Here is a 22,981-nt window from a genome sequence, read left to right as displayed (position 1 = left end):
ATTTGGTGCCTCCTGTCAATACTAGAAATCAGAAGGCGTCTGACCCCACACAATGAATTTACTCATTTTTTGCTGAACAGAACGTTACTCCCCAGTGTCTGCAAAGAGCTCATCCTGACCGGCTCTAACCCTTGGGACCTCCAGTGACAAAGACTGCCTGCCAGGCTTCACCCAAGCAGAGACCAAGGAGAATTTATACACCTCACCGGGGGGCCCAAAGGAAAGAGATGAAGTTTGTGGGGAAAACCCAGGACCGCATTAGAAATGCTGATTGCTTCCTTAGCTATCTTGCATTAAAATGTATAAAAATAACAAAACCCAGGGAGATGCTCCCGAACTGAGGAAGCTTGGCTGCTGCGTGGCTTGGACAAGAGGCGGGACACAGTCCCCCAAAGGCCAACTCCGCCCGGCAACACGCGGTACGACTCAGACCCAACCGGGGTTCTCGATGGCACCTCCGACGTCCCTCGGCCACCGGGACTGCGGGGTTCAGGCTGTTGGCCCCAGACTGTGCAGGGGGGCGGAGTGAACCCCAAGACTCCGGACTCCTTCACCTCTGCACGGGGGCTAGGCTGGCTCGGGCGAGCCTCCGCGGACGGCCTTGGGGACCCTCGAAGCCACCTGCACCGACTAGCGCCAGGGCGCGGAGGGGGCTGGGGAAGCCCCCGAGGATGCGCTTACATCAGCCGCCCCACGTGCGGCGGAGGGAGGGGCGCGGCTGCCGGGCTGCGCCTTCCCCGCCTCCGCCCCGCCCCGCCGCAGTCGCCGCCGCCGAGCCGAGCGGCGCCGCGCGGGGCCGAGTGCAGCCGAGCAGCCGCCGCGCCGCGTCGCCGGTTTAAGCGCAGTGCGTGGCCGCGGCCGGGGGCGGCGGTAGTGAGGCAAGCGCAGCTCTCCAGCCCCCTTTTCCCTCCATGGTTTCTCTCCGCTCCCGCGAGTAACTTGGCTCCGGGGGCTCCGCTCGCCCGCACGCTGCCCGGGACCGCACAGCCGGCCGCTGCCTCCAGCAGACCTTTCCGACGGCCCTCGCCGCGCAGGCCGGGACGCCTCTCCCCCCTCCGCCCCCGCCGCGGAAAGTTAAGTTTGAAGAGGGGGGACGAGGGAACATGGATATGAAGAAGAGGATCCACCTGGAGCTGAGGAACCGGACCCCGGCAGCTGTAAGCAGAGCCCCTGGGCGCCCGCGCCCCCGATGACTTGCACGTAATGGTGGCCACCTGCGGGGCGCGGGGAAGGCGCAGCTCGCGGCTCGGACGGCAAAGGCGGGCGGAAGGCAGGCAGGCGGGCGGGCGGGCGCGGAGGGGGGAGCGAGCGCGCGGCATTAACTCTTTGGCGCCCGCAGGCTCCAGCGGCCGCTGGGTAGGCGACGGGTGGGGGAAGCAAACTTTGAGCTGCTCGCCCGCCGGGCCCTTGCCCGGAGGGAGCGCGGGTGCAGGCGGCCTGCCGGCGGCGAGGGCGGGCGCGGGGGGTTGTGTAACGCTGGGAGCCATGTTTGCAACCTCCCGGGCGGGATGCGCGGCCGGGTGGAGGCCAGCCCTACCGGGGAGCCGCGCCGCCAGCCCCGATATCCGGCCGGGAAGGGCACCACGCGCCCGGGCCCGGCGGGAAGGAGAAAGGAAGGGAAGCCGCGAGGGCGGGCGGGCGGGCGGGCAGATCGGGGCAGGCCAACCGGACCGAGACTGCTTTCGGAGGGGGCGCGAAGCCCCTCCAGCGCGGGGCCCGGGCGGGCGCGGCCTGATGTGGAGCGGGGGAGGGGCGGGCCTGGCGGCAGAGGTGGCGCAACCGCCCCTCCCGAGGCCAAGTTTGAAAAAAGGCTGCGGTTCCCGCCATTTTTCAAGCCTAAAAATAAAACTTTCTCCCCCGTTCGCTTTGCTCTTCTTCCGCCTTCGCTTTTCCCCATTCCGGCCTCCCGGGCAGGGCCTCGGGCTTTGCCGCGGCGGCGCGGTGGCGACGGCGCTTCTCCCTCCCCCGCGCCGAGCCGACCGAGGCCCTGCCCGGGAGGCCGGCCCCTCGGTGTGGGCGGGCGGTGGCTCCGCGCGCCAGCCGGGGCGCGCCACAGCGCCATGTTGGCGGGCGCCGTCTCCCTCCGCCGCGTGAGCCGGCTCTGCCCGCCCAGCCTGGCGCTGGCCTCAGGTCCCCGGGCTGCCGGCGCGGGTGCCGCCGACTCTTCTCCGCGCGGGCGCGCCGCCGATCCCCTCCCCGCTCTTAAAAGGGCAACGGCGGTGGCCTCATCGCCCGTCCGTCCCTGCGTGGGGCTCGGCAGCCCCTGCCTCGCATGTGCTCGGGTTGCTTTCGCCCCAGGCGACCTCGTACGCCACGGCGGGTGGCCGGCGTCCTCCGCCGCGCTTCGCGCTCGCAGGTGGCCGAGGTTAACAAGTCTTCAACTTCAGTGCGTGGTCGGCGGCGATGCACCGAGGCTTGGTGTCTTCGGCCTGCAGGGCCCCGCCGCCGAGGTGCGGGGCGCTCCCCACCGCGTGGCGGTCCCAGGGGACAGAGGGGGTTTGTGGGGCGGGGGGGTTGGCCGTGTACTTCGGCTGCGTGCCTGGGGCTCCCCGGGCGCGCGTCCTGTCCGTCCGTCAGTCAGACATTTTGTGCCCGCCACGTGCTGGCGTATCGAATGGTTAAGCGGCCTCTCCCGTGCAGAGCTGGGTCCTCGCCTTCAGTTCATTTCTGACTTTTCCATGCTCGCCCGTAGAACACGAAGCAACTAGATTTAGCCAAAGTTCCCGTAAGAAAAGCACACACGGAGGGCTTCAACTTGCTTTAAAATCCCGTCGAGTGACGTTCCTGCGGGGCCAGCATGCGGGCTTTTTGTGTGTATGAGTTACCATTGTTTTTTAAATGTACCCGGATATGTGCAGGTATTAACTTTCAACCTAAGCCTTGACCTTGCCAAAGACACGCCAGAGCCTTGTGATTTTGGAGTAAAATGAAGTCGCTTTGTGGGTCCTACTGTACCCATTTGAAGCACCGCAAATCAACAAGTGGTTAGGGGGCCTGCAGTGACTTCGGGAACTGCTCGACTACCCACAGGGTGCCCTCTCCCCCCTCCCCGGGCCACAGGCCCTGGGACACCATAGCTAGTGCCCCTTGGATTAGGCGAGAATCATTTCCGGGAAGAGAATCCACTGTAAGTGTTAGGTTGAGAGAGCTTCCACCTGAAACGGAAGGTTTTTGAACACAAACTGTGTTGTTTAAAGATGATCTACACTGGGCTGGCTTTCAACTTGCAATCACCTGCCCCAGCTTCCCAAGTGCTGGCCTTCTAGGTGTGAACCGTCACACCCAGAAAGAATTTTAAGAGTCTGTTTTTGCTCAAAGGCGTCAACCTAAAGGCAAATGAAGCTTCAAGATGGCTCCTTTAAAGTCAGGTAGTCATGTGGCACCTTATGACTATGTGCTAGAACATACCATATCCACCACAGAAATTGATGCCACTGTCAGCTGTTAGGGGGCGGGTGACGGCCCCTGCATTCTCTTTATTTGGGGAAACGGGAAGATCCTATTCTGCCGTGGAACGTACTGTTAGGTATGGACAGGATGCTCAGGACTGTAGGAGTGTATCCCACAGTTTACCTTAATTATTTCCCCCACTCTCCTTTGTTTTGTTGGGTTTTGTTGTTGGTTTTTTTTTTTTTTAAACCGGGTCTTGCTGTGTAGTCTAGGCTGGCCTCAAAATTGAAATTCTCTCAGCCTCCGAGCTCTGGGATTACACGTGTTTACCATCGTGCTGGGCGCCACCTTCATGACTTCAAAGCCAAGCGAGCTCTTAAGTTGTTTGAAGGGGGGAAGGTGAGTGGGGATTTGATCTTACCTATATAGTTTTGTTTAAGACCAGATGGCCTTTTCATGTGTGTTCATGACATTTTTGTTTTATTTTGGGGCTTGAGCACCCAGTTAAAAATTTTTTTAATGCTATTACCTTTTAGTTTTTGGTGGAACTTGGGTTTGAAGTCATGGCTTGACGCTCACAAAGCAGGCATTCTACCACTTGAGCCACACCTCCATTTTGCTCTGGTAATTTTGGAGATGGGAGTCTCCAAACTATTTGCCTCAGATAGCTAGGATTATAGGCGTGAGCCATTACGGCCCTGCTCCAGTTAACGTTTCTTACATGTTTACCTTGTGTATTTTTTTGGCTGGACCACCTAAGGTCACAATAATAAGTTTAGTTTACATACTATGCTGTTCCTGTTCCTTACAAACACAGTTGTATTCATTTCCCCCAAGAAAGCTTGTAAAGAAATTATTTTTTTCTAAGTTCCAACAGTTCTTAGTGTTTTCACAGTGGAAAACATGGCCTAAAATGATGTTTCAAAATAATCATCATAGGAATGGTGGTGTCATTTGAAGTCTTTAATAGGCAAGAAGAGGAATTTGGGGGTGAGGGGTTAGTTTGTGTTGGGATTCAGCCCAAGGCATGTGCTCTACAGTGAGCTACACTCCTCTCCCCTAGGAAATAGTTCCTGTACCATCCGTTACTGGCTGGGGTTGTGGTTCAGTGGTAGAGCATTTGCCTAGCAAACTCAGCAGTCTGTGTGTGTGTATTCTTAGCTGCTTCACTGACAATAAATTGTACAGTGCTAGAATATGCCATATATGCCCCAAATCGGTGGTACTGCCAGTAGAATGAGAGGACACCGGCATGCAGTAGCAAGTGCTAAGCCAAATCTAGTTGTGTTCCAAGATTGGAAAAGAATACCTGTTCTTCCCTATGTGAGGCTCTTGTCTTTCCAGTACCCTCCTATGCTGCTCTGTCTGACATTGCCAGTATCGCACCTATCAACCCTGCCTCTAGGGACTCTTGCCTTCAGATCAGTGCTGTTTTAAGTTTTCATTCAAAGTTAGAAAACCAAGTAGTTCCTTCCTGAGGTTAAAAAAATGCCCCTGTGAGACCAGTGTTGGTGTGCTGTATGCTGCACTGTGATATCCAATAAGTGTAGTCTTTTCTTAGTCCTAGGAGTTTTTTTTGTTACTGTTTTCTGTACTGGGACTTGAACTCAGGGCTTTTAGATTTGCTAAGCAGGCTGTCTACTGTGAGCAGTTTCCAGCCCCTTTAGTCCTAGTTTAAGGGGGAGGAAATTTAGATTTTGCTGAGTTTACATCTTTCTTTTTTTGTAGCAACACACACATACACACACACACATACACACACCTTTCGGCATCTGCTGTCTTCTGTGATATAATTTCAAGCTGATGCTCTTAATTAGTTGCATAGCAACTAATTGGTGTTTCTTTCTTTGTATAAGTAATACATCTTTGTTGAAAAATTAGATATAGATAAGCAAAAAGAAAGAAATCATACCACACTCACCCTGTCATCTCTACATTTTAGCATGTAATCTTTCACAAGGCTTACTTTTTCCAAACTTGGATCATGCTATTAACTTGTATACCGCCTCATTGCCTTCTAAAAAAATTATACAATGAGCATTTTTGTCGCTCTGTATTATTATTTAATATCTTCTAGCCTCCTTTTTTTTTTTTCCCCTACATCTGCCAATGTTCCCACAAGAAAATCATCTCCTTAGGTCTTTCATAGGGATTTCTTTTTCTGCCAGGTTGCTTTTCAGAATTTTTGTCTTCTTTACATGCCCACCAGTAGTATATAGGGGTCCCCTACTTGACTGTTTTCCTTCCTAATAAATCTGCTCTATTGCCATTTTATTTTTCCTTTCTGAAGTTAGGTGTTTTAAGCCTCCAAAATTCTGACCACCAGAATTTTGTGTCTTGTGCTCATGTAGACCTTTTTTCTGTTAATCTGTATTTTGCTGAATTTATAAGTTGCAGGCACTGAATCTAAGAGAGTGGAGAAAGAATTAACCTCCTCTGCGCTGCAAATGCTGCTTCTCTGCTGCTGAAACAGTATCTGGAGTAGAATACCTTTCTGCTAAGGTTCTATTTAGAACGTTAAACAGACTTGAGATAGCTGATAGGGCTTTCAGACTTGGTATATTTGAGCACAACCCTAAATGAGGCCCTACCTTATGCAGTAATTCCAACCCTACTCTGCTTATTCTTCAGCATTTGATCTTACTGTGCAGGCCTCTGGAGTTCTGCTCTAGGAAGGTAGCACATTTCTTTACATTCTCAGCCTTCCTGGAAAAACCAGGGAATGGGCCTTTTCTTCATGGACACACAGCCCTCTGCCCTGTTCATCCCAATAAGTTCTCTTCTACTGATGGAGAGAGTCAAGGGTCTCAGTATGCAGGCCTTGAACTTGCTCTTCCACTTTGAAACTCAGCTACAGCTATAGTCATAGAAGCCTCTTCTACAGAGGAAGAGCTGTTCTGCCTCCACCAAAAGTCCATCATCTCTCCTCCACTGAACTATGTTCCTAGCCCAGACCTCCTCCCTCTGCCTCCTGAGTGCTGGCATTGCATACACCACCATACCTGACCTTCATCTCTCTTTCTTCCTCCTCTCTCCCTGGCAGTGCTGGAATGTGAACTCGGTGTTCAGCAGTGCCCAAAAAAAAAAAGTTGTGGAGGGCTTCTCAACAACAGCAGAAGTGTACTTTGGCTGAACTGTGTCCTTTAAGCCACACTTTGTGGTACAAGCCTGTAATCCCAGCACTCAGCAAGGTTAGGTAGGAAGAGCAAGCCAGCATGGGCTACATTGGGAGAACCTGTTTTAAAAATACATGTGTGTGTGTGTGTGTGTGTGTGTGTGTGTGTGTGTGTGTATATTCATGCACATACTATGCATATTACATACGTGTAGGATTTATTGCGCACAGTTCTGGAGGCAGGGAAATTCAAGACAAAGGTGCCACCAGATTCAGTGTCTGGATGGGGCTTGTTCTCTGTATAAAAGACAGCATCTTTTTGCTTGTGCTCACATGGTCAAAGGGACTAAAATGTTCACTCAACCTCTTTTTATAAGGCCACTAATTCAGACTACAGTGTTTATTTTATAAACCTGTCCAGGTGTTTGAAACTAATGCTTTAGCTTTGGGTGCCACTCCTGATGCCTCTTGAGTCTCCATTGCAGGATCCCCCAGTTTCATCCTGATGCTCTTCCTAGAAATACCACGCCTCCACCACTTCCTCTACCTTGATGACTCCCAAATACGGAACTGTATCCCAGGCCTCCCATAACCTCCAGACCCATAAGTCTGACTGGCTGTGGATATTTTTATCTGGGCATCTCATGGGACCTTAAACTTGGTATCCCTGGTGGGATTCATTATGGTCCCCAAGGAAAACTGTTCCTTTCTTTTTTTTTCCCTTAAAAGCAGGGTCTCACTCACTGTATAGCCCATCCTGGTGGCCTGATCCTCCTGCCTCAGCCTCCTGCATGCTGGGATTATAGGCTTGCAACCACAATACCTAGTTTGTAGATTCCCAGTTCTCTAAACCAGAACCTTAAACTTTCCATCATTTTCCATACTCAACAATTAAACCTACACATATCAGTCATTTTAACAGCCTTTCTCCCCAGTTGCCTTTTTGTGATTTCATTTCTGCTGTAGGATTCAGTAAACATGTTCTAATCCACATTTGAATGCTCTGATGGGTTTTTTGTCTGTTGGAGAGCAGGTTTTGTGATATAGCAGAGAGGCTACATACATATTGTTGGTTTTACCTTTAGTGTTTTAAATGTATAAATACACACTTGTCAAATTTTTTTAAACCTTAGATGGTAGAGATATAAATAAAATAAACAGCAGAAGTCTCTGACACTCCCTATCCCCAGAAATTACCCTTTGAGCATTTTCTTTGGTCCAGGTACTACTATTAGGGCGGGGAGGGGGGGTGATGCACGCATCCTCACACTTGCTAGGCAGGCACTCTGCCAGCCATTTTTTTGTGTGTTGTGTTTTTCAAGATGGGGTCTTGCAAACTGTTTGCCATGACTAGCTTTGAACTTTGATCCTCCTCATCTCTGCCTCCTGAGTAGTTAGAATTACAGGTGTGAGTTTTCAGATATGTTGTTCTTCAAAGAGGGAATAATGGCAAAGGTATGTAGAAATGTGGAAGGAAGAAGCAAATGATAATAGGCCTTCATGCATTTTGAAACCGAGGATTCTTAAGAGGAAGTAGACAGGGTAGTGAGAGGTGGGGAGGCAATAAGTGTTCCTAGGCATCACTAACTTCAAATCTGTTCCCTGTGAAAAGGAGAAGAACCAAACCAGTATGTATACCACAGTTGCCTGCCATCACTGGAGTAATATCACTGGATTTGTACGGAAGGAAAAAGACTTATTAGCTCCTCCTCTTTTCAGACTCAGTGTGTCCCATATGCATGTTTGTTTAGTGCTATTAAACATGGTAGTATCATGCAAAAATGTTTTTGTGGGGCAGTTTAAACTATAATTTGCATCACTGTAGATAGATCAAAATGTGTTGGCAACACAGGAAGGAGGGTAACAGGAATTATGGTAGATTTGTACAGTGGGCTACTAAATAGTTTTCAAAATCATCAACTATGAAATACTTGGATGGGTTTGAATTCTGAAAAGGTAGACCTTAAGTCCTGAAAAGGGACAATGTTTTAACAGTTTTCTGCCCTAGAAAGATGTTTCTTATATGTAACCCAGATGGGTCTTCATTTTGAATTAAGGACTCTTGTGTCTTGATTCCTTCCAGTGTCAACATAATGCTAGTATAGATTAGTAGATGAAGGGAGAGTTGGAAAGTGTTAGAGTAGAAACCTTTAGTCAGAACTTAATGATCTTGATAAGAAAAGTAAGACTTTCCTTTTTTCCTGTGGTCACATCTGTCCTGGGCTTTGTGATAGACAGCCTGAATAGGTATCTTCACTCTGCACCTGGACTTAAGAAAAAAACTCCTTTAAGAACAGCCTTGGGAAGAGGGATAGGGAGACATACTTTTCTTTACTTATATCCTGAGAACTGCAGTTTATTTGTGGAATATAGCATATAAATCATTATTTATACCATGAATTCACATCCCATCTTTGAATCTCTTAGTATGTTGTACTTAGGGCCTAATCATTTTTCATTTATTTATAGGTAGATCCTATTTAAGTAAAAGGCTGTCCCTGTATGTGTTTTATGGGGGAGTATTTATGGTTGGAGTTTTTTCCTTGTGTCCTAGTATGATTTTGAAAGCTGTCCCCTTTTTTCTTTGTTTTCCACAGGTTCGAGAACTTGTCTTGGACAATTGCAAATCAAATGATGGAAAAATTGAGGGCCTAACAGCCGAATTTGTGAACTTAGAGTTCCTCAGTTTAATAAGTGTAGGCTTGATTGCAGTTTCAAATCTCCCCAAGCTACCTAAATTGAAAAAGGTGAGTGCTTTTTTTCTTTAGGTAAAAGACAACTATTCTGAGAAGGGAAAAATGTATAGTCTTGCCTGAAGGAAGTACTTAGTGTAGCAGAAAGCACAGAGCCTTCGGAATGAGGCAGGTGTACTGGCTTGGATTTCAGCTCTGTGGCTTCCTCAATGGGTTACTTCATCTCCCTGGGCTATTTCCTCACCTGTAAACTGGCAGTACCACTTGACCTTGCAGAATTGCAGTGGTGTTTGGAAATAGTTATGAAGGATCCTTATTTTATAAATAATCTGTTAATTGTTAGAAATATAATATTATCTAGGTTTTTCTCTTAGAATGCTCTAGCTCAAGAGCCACACATGCCTCCCATGCTCTGTGCTTTATGTTTGTTGATGGAGGATAAGCTTAAGTAAAGGCTTTAGAACTGGGGGCATGGGTCAAGTGGTACAACACCTGCCCAGCAAGCACAAGACCCTGAGTTCAAACCCATTGTATAATTCTTAATGACTAGAAAGTTTGAAATGTTTTGGGGTTGACTGGAAGAATTCACTGAAACAAGTGCTATGTCTTCCTACTCTAGTCATGTCCCATTGTTGGTACTATATAGTTTAATAATAACCATTTTCTATCTCCTCTATCTCCTTCCCCTCCCACAAGGACAGAATGCTCAAGAATGTCTCTTGTTCTTATATATTTGACTGTCTCAGAGCACGAGAATGTCAGAGTTGGGAGAAACTTTCATCCTCTGGACCAGCTCCTTATTTTATAGGTGCAGCCATAAATCCAGAAAGACAGCAATTTGCCTAAAGCCACACACAGAAGTGGTTAGTGTTAGAGCCAAAACTAGGACCGTGATTCAACCCCGTATCTTTTTCATTCCATTGAAGAATCATGTGGTTATATAAATTTTTGCAAAATTCACCACTGATTCAGCATTCAGTGTATTAGAGAACTTAACCTGAACTTTTATTTAAACAAAGATGCAAATAAAAAATAAATTTATAATAAAATATATTTAAAAAATATATTTTTATATATATAAAATATATAAAAATAAATGGTGACAACTATGAGATCGTGGGCCAGTTACATCTTTGCACTTAATTTTATTCATCTGTAAATGGGGGTAATAATTCTTCCTGTCCCTTAGGGTTGCTGTAAGATCAAATGCACTAACGAAAAGTGCTTTGAATAGTACCTGGCCCTTAAGTACTAGGTAAGGGTTAGATACAGTTACCATTGTCATTACCACTTAAATAGAGAATTAGAACCAGCTGTGTAGCCTGATGTTTTTTCATTTGCTAAAGGAGAGCTTGAAATTGATGTTTTCCACTGTGCTTTCCAGGCTCCGATTCCTTGTATTGTTACTTCTCCGTGAAGGCTCACTCCTTCATTGGCATACCACTTGCCTATGTTACTTGACCTGCAGCTAAGGAATTAAAGTTCTTGCAAAGGCCATTACCAGGTTATTGCAAGAAGTAGCCTGCAGGGAGCTAGTTTCATAAACCTGAGGCCGTTGCTCTACCCCCTACCAACACCCCTTTCTTTTTGGTGCTTAGGATTAAACCCAGGGCCTCATGCACCTGCATTTACCACTGTCCCTATGCACGCATGCTTTCCTGAGGTCTTGGAGCTTCTTCATGGGCTTGTTTCTGGAGCCTGTCTCACTCCTGATGCTTTCTGAGTAACACTCCAGTGACTTCCTGATACTGAACCACACAGTATGTCAGCACTGTCCAAAACTACTTGCTTGAAGTGGGCACTGCAATCTTGCCTTGGCACACAGAGTAAGCTCCCCACAATGCCCAGACCATTTACCCTTTCTGGCAGATAAATAGCATTACAACTTAAAGAATTCTTACTTACTTTGACCTACATTTTAGGCTAGAAAATGTATTCATGAAATGTTAGAGGTCAATTCTTGAGCAAACTGTAATTAGCAGCTAGCTTGTTAAGGAAACACTTCTCACTTTGTCCTGTCCTTTACCCCCATCCCAAATGTTACTGGGATCTGTAAACTATTTAATGGATTTAACCAAACAAAATGAACATCCTTGCCTTAATAGAAATAGGAGTTATTTGGTCTTGATAAGTATTTGAAAACTCTAGGCACCAGCAGCTCACATCTGTAATCCTAGCTACTTGGGAAGCTGAGATTAGAATGATTATGGTTTGAGACTAGCCTGCACAAATAGTTCCCAACATCCCATCTCCAAAATAATCAGAGCAAAATAGAGAACCTCCTTTCCAAGTGTGAATCCCTGAGTACAAACCAAAGAAAAAAGAGGGGGTGGAGAAAATTCTTTGTGAACCAACCATGAGGATACATGCCTATAATGCCAAACTGTGCAGGAGGCATATGTGGGAGCATGGAGGTCTAAGGCCAGCCCAGACAAAAACTCAAGACCCTATCTGGAAAACACAGGAATAAAGTGTGGGGGGGGGGGTGGGGACAGGTGGTATGGCTTGGCTTGACTGGTATAGTGCATTCCTAGCAAGGGCAAGGTCCTGAGTTCAACCCAGTACTAAAAAACAAACAGCACCTTCATGATGTGATTCTCTGTGTGTGTGTGTTTTCTTTTCAGCTTGAGCTAAGTGACAATAGAATCTTGGGAGGTCTGGACATGTTAGCAGAAAAACTTCCAAATCTCACACATCTAAACTTAAGTGGAAATAAACTGAAAGATATCAGCACCTTAGAACCTTTGGTAAGTAACTGAGAATTTGAACACAGAGTTACTGGTCATTTTCATTTTCATATTTATAGTGGGGGAAAAAGATTCGGAATCTTTTTTTTTTTTTTTTAATAGGAGTCTGGGTCTCTACTTATGTGTATTCCTGTGGCTTTGCTCTCCCTGCCTGATATTGTGGTGGCATCCTTCAAAGGGGAAATCTTAGGTGTTGGTTTTTGTCCTTTTCAAATCATTTACAACAGCTTTAAGCTTGTCTGTTAAAGTTTTGTACCCCAGAGTAGCTAGCTATCCTATACGTTTATACTTTAACAGGGAAAACTATTGAAATAATCAGGGGCAGCTCCAATAAGTTTCAGGTCTTAGAATTCATGAGGCATGCTCTACAGGATCACCAGTGCCTAAAATTTTGTGTGCAAACCCCTAGATCTATCTCAGTCTTACATATTAAGCTAAATTAATAAATTAATTAAGTGCCCAAATGGCACTTAAAGCTAAGTTTTAAGTGCCATTTGGGTTATAGACTTGTTGTGTGACCTTGGGCAAATTGCTTCTCTCTGGGCCTCAGTTTCCTCATTTAAGAAGATGGGAGGACAGTGACAGCTGCCTTACTTAGGGCTCTGAGGATGAAGTCAGGTAATGGATTTACTTTTGTAGTTTGAAAAGCTGTACTGATGAATGAGTCCAGTCCCTGTAGAAGTTGTGGCCAAAAACGAGCTTCCAGAGAAAGGCAGGGGTGATGCAGGTGTGGGGCAGTGTCACAGGCTGTGCTACGTGAGGGTCATGCAGCCGGTAGAAGCTTTCTTTCAGGGTCTGGAGGAGCAGAGCCCAAGAGAAGTCTGATACCACAGTATACTAAAATAACTGGGCTTCACAATAGTAAAGAATGCCCTATTGATATTTCAGGGGAAGGCAGAGTTAAATTGTGACTTCTTTTAATAAGAGGATCTCCTGCCAGAATTAAACGGGGCTTTTTCCCTCCTGATCAATAATTGAGACTGTTGCAATACAGATTTAACTACCTTTTACTGGTGCCCTTTATTTTTACATTTCATGAGGTGATATTTAAGAACTTTTTCTCCAAGCCAGTCCCTGTTTCCAGTGATTAAGCATTTATCAAGTTTAGCTTTATCTAAGAACATTAACATTTGCCTGTTGTATCCTCATGTAAGAGAAAATGACTGTCCTCTATTTGGAGATGTGAGGAAACTGACTTCAGAGAGCTCAGACCCAAGCGCACTGCATTTTTCACTGCCCTTGGAACCCTTCTGTCTCTTAATTTATTCCATACTCTTATTTCTCCAAGCTGGGAATTCCAACAGAGCACTAAGTGCTGACACTCCCACAGTCAGGTGACAGCACTAAGCCTTTGTTTATTAATTGGTGATGGGGTCTTGACTCTGGGCCCACTGTGAGCAGGAACAACCCACCCCACCCCCTTTTATTAACAGTACCAAACAGTACCTTCCCACGCTAAAGGACTGGCTGTTCCTCATTGTCATGGCCACTTGGGTCCTCTGAATTGTCCTGTTGGTGTTCTCACACACACAGGCAGCACAGAAGCAAGTACTGCATGGGAGTTGTTTTGCTCAAGTGCTCCTGTCTTGTCTAATGTATGGGGGCTGTGAAAGTCTCAGTCCCCCAGGACAGGAAGGATGAGAAATCCTCTTCGTTGTATTTGCCATTTCAAAGGATCTGCTATGATGATACCTGTACAAAGTGGGTAGAAATAATAGGGCCCTTATTTTTCATTGAAGAAGCTAAGGCTTGGTGAGGCTGAATCCCTTGTCCTCTGGCAGAGCCACCATGCTACACACCAAGCTCCACCACTATGCTCTACTTGCTGCTCAGACTCCTTGGGGGTTCAAGGTTGGTCCCCTGAGGCTCTAACTTGGAATAAAGTAGATGTGTAGGAGATGGTGAAGTGGGGAGATGCTGGGTCCATTTTGACTCCTCATAGTACTCTTCAGTGGGGAAAACACCATCCTCATCCTCATCAACCACATACATTTCGAACACTACATCAAGCCCAGTTCTTACAGTCACTGCAATGATTGTGAATGCCTCTGCTTGCTACAGGGACATTAATCGAGAGACAAAGAAGGCATCAATTCAATCTTCCTTGGACACCTTTTTTAAGAGACCTGGGCCATCCAAACCATCCCCCAAAGCCCTTCTAAATTCTAAGAAGGCAAGCAAAATTATTGTTAATAAAATGTTTAATGTTTATTATGGCTAGCCTATTAGCTTAGGCCAAATATCTGGCACAGTAGAGTTGTAAATCTTTTAGCACATTGGGATCCTGAATAATCTGTATTTTGTGCCTTTGGATATTAAGCACAATTTTACTACTTTAAACACTTCTAGAGTGCTATATTTATTTAGAAATTGTTATTTACTTGCATACTGTTTGGCATGTCTAAATTATTTGTCATGAAGTAGCCAAAAATCTCAGGTTCACATAATTCAAAACTAGTTAAGCCTGATGGCGTTATATACTAGGACAGACGATGAAAGTAGAGACAGGGCATGGATATTGTAAAGCACTTTTAGATAAATATCAGAGGATGCATGTGTTTTTATGCCCCCATTCCTAGGAAAGAATTTAGAGATGTAAATGGCTCAGTCTGGTTTTTATTATTATTATTGTTGTTGTTGATGTTATTGTTGTTTGGTTCTCCCCCACCCCCCAACCCTTGTATTAGGGTTTGAACTCAGGACCTTGTACTTGTAAGTCTTTGAAATAAACATTTTTCAGTCAAGCTGAGTGAGGCACTTTACATCTATAATCCAGACCAAAGCCAGAGGATCTTGAATTTAAGGCCAACCTGGCTTTAAAAAAAAAAAAAGGTTTTTTTTTTTTGTTTGTTTGTTGGTTTTATAAAAACTAAACCTCTTCGGAAAAGCTGCTTAAATTTACTTTTGGTTGTGTCTTCACTGGTGTAGAGATGGCCTTGGTAAACAACAGAAAGCCAGTATTGTAGCTGGGTATGGTGGTTCCTGCCTGTAATCCTAGCACTGGGGAAGCTGAGGCAAGAGGATTTCGAGTCCAAGGCCAGTCTGGGCTACATAACAAGACCTTGTCTCAAAAAAAAAGAAAGAAAGCCAGTGTCCTGTGCTGGTTATTTGGGTGATGTAGCATTTTGCACTTTTTGGCAAGAAGTCACAGCTGGGCTTCTGGAGGTCAGGACCTGCCCAGTAGGATACACAATCTGAAAGTTACTCGATACAAAAGCAGCTCTCCGTAGGACTGTCGGGGCTGGGGACAGCCTTCTCAGACATCATGTAGCTGGCTTATGTAAGCACGTTATTTGTCACAGATGCGAAAGCATTGTACGTTTTGTGTTTTGAGGGGTACAACATGTACCTGTTGCTGAAACCCTGCTCTGTGTCTTCCCTGGCTCTGTTGTAAGGGATGACACTGAGAATTAAACCAGTGTGGGACCTCTTCCTGACTAGGGACATGAAGATTCTTTACATGTAGGGTCGGCAGCCCTTCTTCCTGACAGGCCACACACGTAGCTGATATATGGGACTTTACAGGACATACAGTCTCTGTAACAGCTACTCATGTCAGTGTAGTCCTAAAGGAGCCATGTGTAAAGCATGAACAAATGAGTATGACTGTGTTTCAATAAACGTTGCTTTTGCAAAAAGCAGGTGGTGAGCTACAATTAGTCAGTGGACTGTGGCTTGCCAACTCCTGCTCTAGAGCTCTAAAGCAGATTTTCAAAGCAGTTTTTTATCTCCAGGATTACATAGATAACTCACATTCTGAAAACAAGGTTTTGTTTTGTCTGTACTTCTTCCCAAGTCCTGTGTATGTTAATAGCTTTCCAGACAAAGCACCCAAAACCTTTTAAGCATCAACATTTATTTTATTAGAACTTATTTCATGCAGAGGTCCTATTAATGTTTGGGGGTCTTAGTGTAATTTTCATAGAGAATAGCAAACTTTTTCTCTTGATTCAGAACCATATAATGTTTACATTTATGAAACTATAATCATATGTGCTCCAAGCTTATTGCCCTGCTCTGGGAGACACCAGGCTATATACTATTATACATTTTGTGTGCTTCTTATTGGCCACTCCCTCTTCTGCCTAGGAGGGTCTGCCGTCACCTGTTACTGTCTCTTGACTTGCTTATAATAGTACCTCTGACCTCAATCTCTTAATTCACTCTTAATTGAAATTTAATAGACCTGGAATTGAAATACTTGTACGTTGATGTGATATAACAAATCAGGATCTGAGACAGATACATGTACGTCTTTTCCTAAGTACTTTGGCTGCTCAGAAAACTCTTCTTGGGCCACGTTTTTTTAGATCTTAACTGTTTTAGATAGATGAAATTGATTATTTCAAATAAGATGGCAACAAAATTTCCAAGTATGGCAAAATCAGTACAATTTTAAGTCTGGTAATAGTGTCCATCTTTTCCCCAGACCTTCAAAAAAGAAAATAATGTAATGTTTGTATTTCTAAAATTTCAACTCAAGTCCCCTTCTTTTCCACACCCTGCATTGAGTCCTGTTTTTCCTACAAATACTATCTATGTTGCCACAATTCATGCTTTATTATAGACCATCCTCTGGTGTTTCATGTCTCTTTCCCAAATAGAATTAATTGTAAGCACCTATTGTAAATCTTTGATCAGAAAATTTTAAGCTGTCAATCATCTCATGCTGTGACTTCAGGCTTAGACTCCTAATGCTGCTAAGAGATAGTTCTCTGCTAGAGTAGCTACAGAAAGAGAGGAACTAGTTAAAGGCTGATAGGCTGATATGAAGGTGGCACGGAACTTTTTGTTTTTTTTTTATGTACAAGGCTGAGAGAGTAGCACCTAGTTGATATGGAGCTGAGAATTTTTACCTCTAAGAGATGGGTTTTGTTGTTTATGTTCCTTTGGTTTAGAGTTGTGTTTTTTAATCCCTTCCTTCAGAAAAAGTTGGACTGTCTGAAAAGCCTGGATCTGTTTAACTGTGAGGTCACTAACCTGAATGACTACCGAGAGAGCGTCTTCAAGCTCCTGCCCCAGTTGACCTACCTGGACGGCTATGACCGAGAGGACCGGGAAGCTCCTGACTCAGATGCAGAGGTGGATGGTGTGGATGAAGAGGAGGAGGATGAAGGTTAGTGGATGTGGCATCTAGTGACCCTGAGTTCTCTTTTTCCAAGCTCCTGATAAAAACTACTGAATGTTCTTGCTGTTGAGGAAAGTACATGTAGGCACTCCATGAAATTTGGAACTTGGACCTCTGTTTATTTTATTTTAATAAACTCTTAGAACATTGTAGCCTTAATGATTGAAAATAAAAATGGTTCATTAACAGATGACCCTCGATATTTGGAGCCCCTAGAGATCACTGACTATGCCATATAGCCCATTGAAGTCCTTGTAATGTACTTGAAGAACCTACAGTCTCACATGCCCCATGCTTTTCTCCCAGCTGTCCTCTTGGTTACTGCCTACTTAACCTCCAAAGCTCAGCTTTGTCAGCATCTGCAGGAAGTACTCCCTGACCCACAAGCTAGGCTAGGGTACTCTGCTTAGGACATACTTTTCAGCCAAAATGACACACTTCTATAATCCCAGCACTCGGGAGACTGGGACAGGATGGTGAGTTTGAGGGCAGCCTGCAGCTACATAGTGAGTCCTTGTTTCAAAAAAAAAAGAGGAAGAAAAAGAAAAATCTGCCAGGTGCAGTGGCTCCTTTAATCCCAACTATGTGGGAAACATTGGGTAGGGAGATTGAGATCCAGGCTGGACTAGGCAAAAACTTAACACCCTATCTGAAAAATAAAACAAACAGGGCTAGAGGTTGTGGTTCAAGCAGCCCTGATGCTATTGTGTTTGTGCTGCGTTTGGCGTGTTTTGTCTTACTTTTTGAGACAGGGTTTTGCTTTGTAGTACTCAAACATACAGTCTACCTGCCTCAGCCTTCCAGTTGCTGGTATTACAGGCAAGTACCACCACACCCTGGCCCTTGTGCTATTACTTTAAACATCTCTTTTCCTTAAAAATTAACACACAAGCCAGGTGCCAGTGGCTCACACCTGTAATCCTAGTTAGTTAGGGGTTGAGATCAAGCAAATCGTTTGTGAGACCCCGTCTGCAAAATGGTTCAGAGGTACGGTTCAACTACTAGAGCACCTGCTTTGCAACCTCAAAGTTCTGAGTGCAAACCCCAGTCACACCCCAAAAAAAAAAAAAAAAAAAATTAGCACAAGACGGAAATGGCCAAGAAAATGGAGGAGGAAAAACACTAGGCAGCTTGGGTGCAATTGTATAGACTGGAAGCATTTTTGTCTTCTAGCATATTGAAATAGGCAAAAATTAATGGGCTCAGGGGGGTCAATAAACAGAGTAAGGTTGTTTATCCAGCTCCAAATGTTACGTGTGTTGGTCCCTGCACTGCAGATTTCCAGCGATTCCTAAAAGCTGTTTGTGTTTCTTGTCTTCGTTTACTGTAACCTGGCAGAAACTCTGGGGAGAGTGGAGGGCAGTTCCTAAGGGCAGACCCAGCCAGGCAGCAAGTTTGCTGTGGGGGAGTCACTGAGGATTGAGCCCAGGGTCCCGTATGCTAAGCATATGTTCTGTCACTGGGCCACCCCAGCCGGGCAGCAAGTATTTGAACTCTTACTATGGGCCAGGCATGTGGGAAATAGTAGTTCAAAAGGGGGTTGGGGTCATTGGTCCTCTCTGCATGGGAATTACTGCCTACTGAGGAGAAGTCTTTCTCATTAAACATCAGTAAATAATAGTTACAAAGTGAGCTGTCATGGAGAAGCCCCAGCTGCCAGAGTGAGCCTTAGCCTGGGATATACAGCTCTAGTAAGTCTGCCAAGGAAGTGAGGGGCTTAAGAGTCAAGGTTAGTGGGAGTCAGGCAAGCAGGAAGGAAAGGGCAGAGCGGGCAGAAGGCAGGGAGAACACAGTGGATTTGGACCAGTGGAGGAGGAGCTGCCGCCTGAACTGGACTAGAGGGCAACAGGGCAAGAATGCTGTGGGAGCGCAGATGTCCAGAGGCACCTGGTCACCCAGTGACCACATGGCTTTAGGACTCTTTCAGGTTCTTGTTAGAGCAGCTGGCTCTGAGGCACCATTTCCCAAGAGAAGGGGCCTGTTTTCTGCGCCCCCTCCTCCCTTTTTTTTTTTTTTGTAGAAAATTTCAGATATCAACAAGGGTAGAAATAATAATGAAATAAACCCCCATGTTGCCATAACTTGTCTTGAGCACTGATTGGCCATAACTGATCTTGTTTTACCAATGCATATCCCTGCCCAATGCCCTTCCTGTATTATTTTGAAGCAAATCCCAAACGTTACGTCCTTTCATCAGTAAGAGTGGTAGTGCACATCTAGTCCACTTGAACTGGAGCCTCCTGATTTTATGGTGCTCTCTCTTGGACTAAGGGCTGAACTTTGGCACCTGGTTAGAAAGAGGGTGGCTGCAAGTCTTCCTGCTACAGGTACAGCCCAGCATTTGTCCTGCAGACCAGCCCTTGGCCCCTGTACACCTTTGCAGGTATACCCTGTGGCACATCAGTGGTATTTAGCGAAATTCCTTTTTGGACTGTTTTTAGAAGGAGAAGATGAGGAGGACGAGGAGGATGAGGATGGTGAGGAGGAAGACTTTGATGAAGAAGAAGATGAAGATGAAGACGAAGATGTAGAAGGGGAAGAAGATGAAGATGAAGTCAGTGGTGAGGTCAGTGTATCTGTTTTCTGCCCTGCCTCCTAATTGTAGTAAAAGCAAAAGTGTAAGTTAGGAAGAAAGACAAGGCAAAGTGTTCCTGACCTGACTTTCTAATGTGAGCCTTAATGCCGCTTATGTCCCCCTTTAAACATGAAATGGAATGCCTACTGAGTGCTAACCAGACACAGTGCTCAACTCTGCAGAGAAAGTTTTGGCTCTGTACTGGGGGTACAGTGTGACATTTACAGACATTCTTACAATATATCATAGTTGAATTCACCCCTCCATCATCATTCTCCTTTACCCATCACCCACCCCCCCATTCCTGGAATTGGCCCTGGAGCTCTGAGAGGAAGAAATGAGTTGCGTGTTCAATATGGTGAAAGAACTGAAAATACTGAGAATTGATAGTGTGTTGGTTCCTTTGTTGTATTGAATGGAAATATTTATCAAGTCTGATCTCCTATATTCTCTTTTATTCAACAAATACTGACCCCACAGAATGTGGTCCTGCCCTGAAAGAGCAGTGCAGTTTATGGGACACCCAGTAATACAGTATCCCTGAGTACTCAGGGGTATCTATATGAGGACTAGAAAAAGCAGTGGCTTAGCTTCAGCCCTCACGGAGGTTTGAGAAACAAAATGGACAGAGAATATGTTTTCATAGTATTATAAAAGTATAGCATTTTACAATCATAAGCATGTGATAACTTAAGATCCTTAAGGAAGCTTTGTATAAAAATGGGAATGTAGCCAGGCATTGTAGTGCATGCCTATAATCCCAGGACCTGAGAGACTTAGGCAGGAGGACCAGGAGTTCAGACTAGCCTACATACTAAGATTCTGTTTCAAAATAACAAAAACATGTTTGGCAAACAAACTGCTTGCTTCTTAATGTTTTGAGTCAGAGACTTGCTATGTAGCTCAGGCTGCCCTCGAACTTGTAATCTTCTTCCCTCAGCCTCTCAAGTGCTGGGATTACAGATGTGTCCCACTACACCCAGTTTAAGGTGGGGTATGGAGACTTTTTTTTTTTTTTTTTTTTTTTTTTTTTTTTGGTAGTGTTGGGGAGCCAACCTAACACTTGCATATGCTGAACAATTGCTCTACCACTGAGCTATGCCCCCAACCCCTACTGCTATTTTTTTTTTCCTTTCATTTTTAAATGCGCTCATTGGGTTGGGGCTATGGCTCAAGTGGTAGAGCGTCTGCCTAGCCAGTGTGAGGCTCTGAGATTAAACCCCAGTACCACCAAAAATGGAAAAAGCAAAATTGAGCTCATTAAGGAAAATCAACATCTCACTACAGCAAAATAGACAAAGATAACACGGTTCTCTCTGATATGTTGTTATGTTTATTTACAAGTATATTTCTCTTTGTGCTTCTCAATTTGGCAGAATTAATCTAACAATGTTATGTTGTATACTGTTCTTCAGGAAGAAGAATTTGGGCATGATGGAGAAGTTGATGAAGATGAGGAGGAGGAGGATGAGGATGAGGATGAAGGTGGGTCTAATCCCTGCAGTTCAGTCCTCCTCTGTTAAAAAATTTGGTGAGGATGTCTGTCCTTTAGAACTTGATCCCACTGAGGATAAGACATTCTTGGTCCCTGCGTTCTACCCCAATTTTTTGTCCCATTAGTGCAGTTGTGCTGGTGCAGCCCTAGGGCCATGAACCACAGTTACTGATACTGAGGGCTTGTAATCCTTGGGCTCCATATTTAAATGTTTGTAAAACTAATCATTGGTTTTTGCTGGACATTTTTTGTTTTGAATTATTCCATTAACAAGGCTTAGCCGGGCGTAGGAGGTTCACGTCAGAATCCTAGCTATTTGGGAGGTTGAGATCCGGAGGATTAAGGTTTGAGGCCTGCAGGCAAATAGAGAGGTCCCACCTCCCAAAATAAGCAGAGCAAAATAGATTGGAGGTATGACTCAGGCGGTAGAGCACCAGCTGTCCAAGTGCAGTGCCCTGAGTTCAAACTAGTGTCCTACCCCACCGCCCTCCCGCCCCCCGCCAAAAATAAAAATAGGCTTGATGATCGGATCCTGATTTTTCTCAGAAGGTAGCCTCTCCCACCATATTGAACCAAGTGAAATGGCTGCTATTTATTTAGTGCGTGTTGAAAGTATGGCTTCTTCTGGTAGTTTAGGCCTCTGTGCTTTACAGTGCTTCATGCTCACTGTGCACCCGCTTTGTGCCAGGCGCTGGACTAAACTTTCACTGGACATGATACTGGTTAGGACTTGGTCACTGCCTTTAAAGAGCTTTTAGGAGCAGAATTTTAACATAGATTTATTTTAGTAAAATAGCCAAGAAAGTGCCCTAAGGAATCCTGTTTTATTATTTTTGACTGTGATCTCATTGTGTTTCCCAGCTAACTTGAACCCCTGAACTCAAGGGATCCTTCCGACTCAGCTTCCTGAAGAGCTAGGATTATAGGCGTGCCCAGTTGGCTGTATAGGTTGTTTATTATTTATGTCCATGCTGGTGTCTTGTGTCATTCTCAGAGTAACCCTTTTGTGTCAGTACTGTTGTCCCTGTCTTACAAAGGAGGAGACAGGCTTTAACCTATTGATTTGATCAAGTTTGCACTGTTTTATCTGCCATCCACCCGCAAGTTACTTGCCTCCATTAGCAGTGCACTAGGGAGAACCTTTCCAATGGTCTCACAGCCGATTTTTGTTGTTGTACAGAGGAGGAAGAAAGCGGGAAAGGTGAAAAGAGGAAGAGAGAGACAGATGATGAAGGAGAAGATGATTAAGAGCCCAGATAACCTGCAGAACCAGAACTGTTCAGTATTGGTTGGACTGCTCATGGATTTGATAGCTGTTAAAAAATAAATAAATAAATAAAAGGTAGCTGTGATACAAACCCCAGGACACCCACCCACCCAAAGAGCCAAAGAATAGTTCCTGTGACATTCCGCCTTCCTCCATTTAGTCCCTCTTGGTAACCCACCAAGCTTGGGCACTCAGCCCCAACAAAATTGTAAGCGTTGTTAGGTTTTCGTGTAAGACTCTTGCTGTAGCGTGGATAGCTGTGATTGGTGAGTCAACCGTCCGTGGCTACCAGTTACACCGAGATTGTAACAGCATTTTTACTTTCTGTACAAGAAGAAGCTTTGTAAATAAAATCTTAACATTTTGGGTCTGTTTTTTCATGCTTTTCTTTTTTAATGATTTTTTTATACACATTAGGACATTTTATGTGACAACTGCCAGAAAAGTATTTTTTGACTTTAAGTGAAATAAACATGTTACTGTTTGGTAAAGCCTAGTTGTATGCTTACCTTTTTAAATTGAGCTCTTAATTATAAGCTCGTTAAAACAAAAGGAAGAAGAGTTTTTGGTG

The 22,981-nt window shown here is 45.1% G+C and overlaps 1 protein-coding gene across 3 annotated transcripts in view; it reads left to right on the top strand.

Annotated features, from left to right (window-relative positions):
* Anp32b (acidic nuclear phosphoprotein 32 family member B) overlaps positions 1–22,776 on the top strand; it is a 65,488-nt gene extending 42,712 nt beyond the window's left edge. Inside the window, exons 1-7 of one of the 3 annotated variants that reach the window (XM_020180800.2) lie at positions 827–1,157; positions 9,103–9,252; positions 11,823–11,945; positions 16,872–17,061; positions 19,515–19,639; positions 21,064–21,133; positions 22,324–22,776. In XM_020180800.2, the coding sequence (XP_020036389.1) occupies positions 1,104–1,157; positions 9,103–9,252; positions 11,823–11,945; positions 16,872–17,061; positions 19,515–19,639; positions 21,064–21,133; positions 22,324–22,391 (780 nt within the window). In that variant the 5' untranslated portion in view covers positions 827–1,103 and the 3' untranslated portion in view covers positions 22,392–22,776. Of the gene's footprint in view, positions 1–826; positions 1,158–2,032; positions 2,451–9,102; positions 9,253–11,822; positions 11,946–16,871; positions 17,062–19,514; positions 19,640–21,063; positions 21,134–22,323 lie in introns of those variants that run through there. The other 2 variants (XM_074051398.1, XM_074051399.1) reach the window with 2 other exon arrangements.
* Positions 22,777–22,981: the final 205 nt, after the last annotated feature.

This window comes from Castor canadensis, chromosome 13, assembly GCF_047511655.1.
Source record: "Castor canadensis chromosome 13, mCasCan1.hap1v2, whole genome shotgun sequence".
NCBI lineage: Eukaryota > Metazoa > Chordata > Mammalia > Rodentia > Castoridae > Castor > Castor canadensis.
The sequence above is the reverse complement of the archived record's forward strand: the minus strand, read 5'-3'. Positions and strand labels throughout refer to the sequence as shown.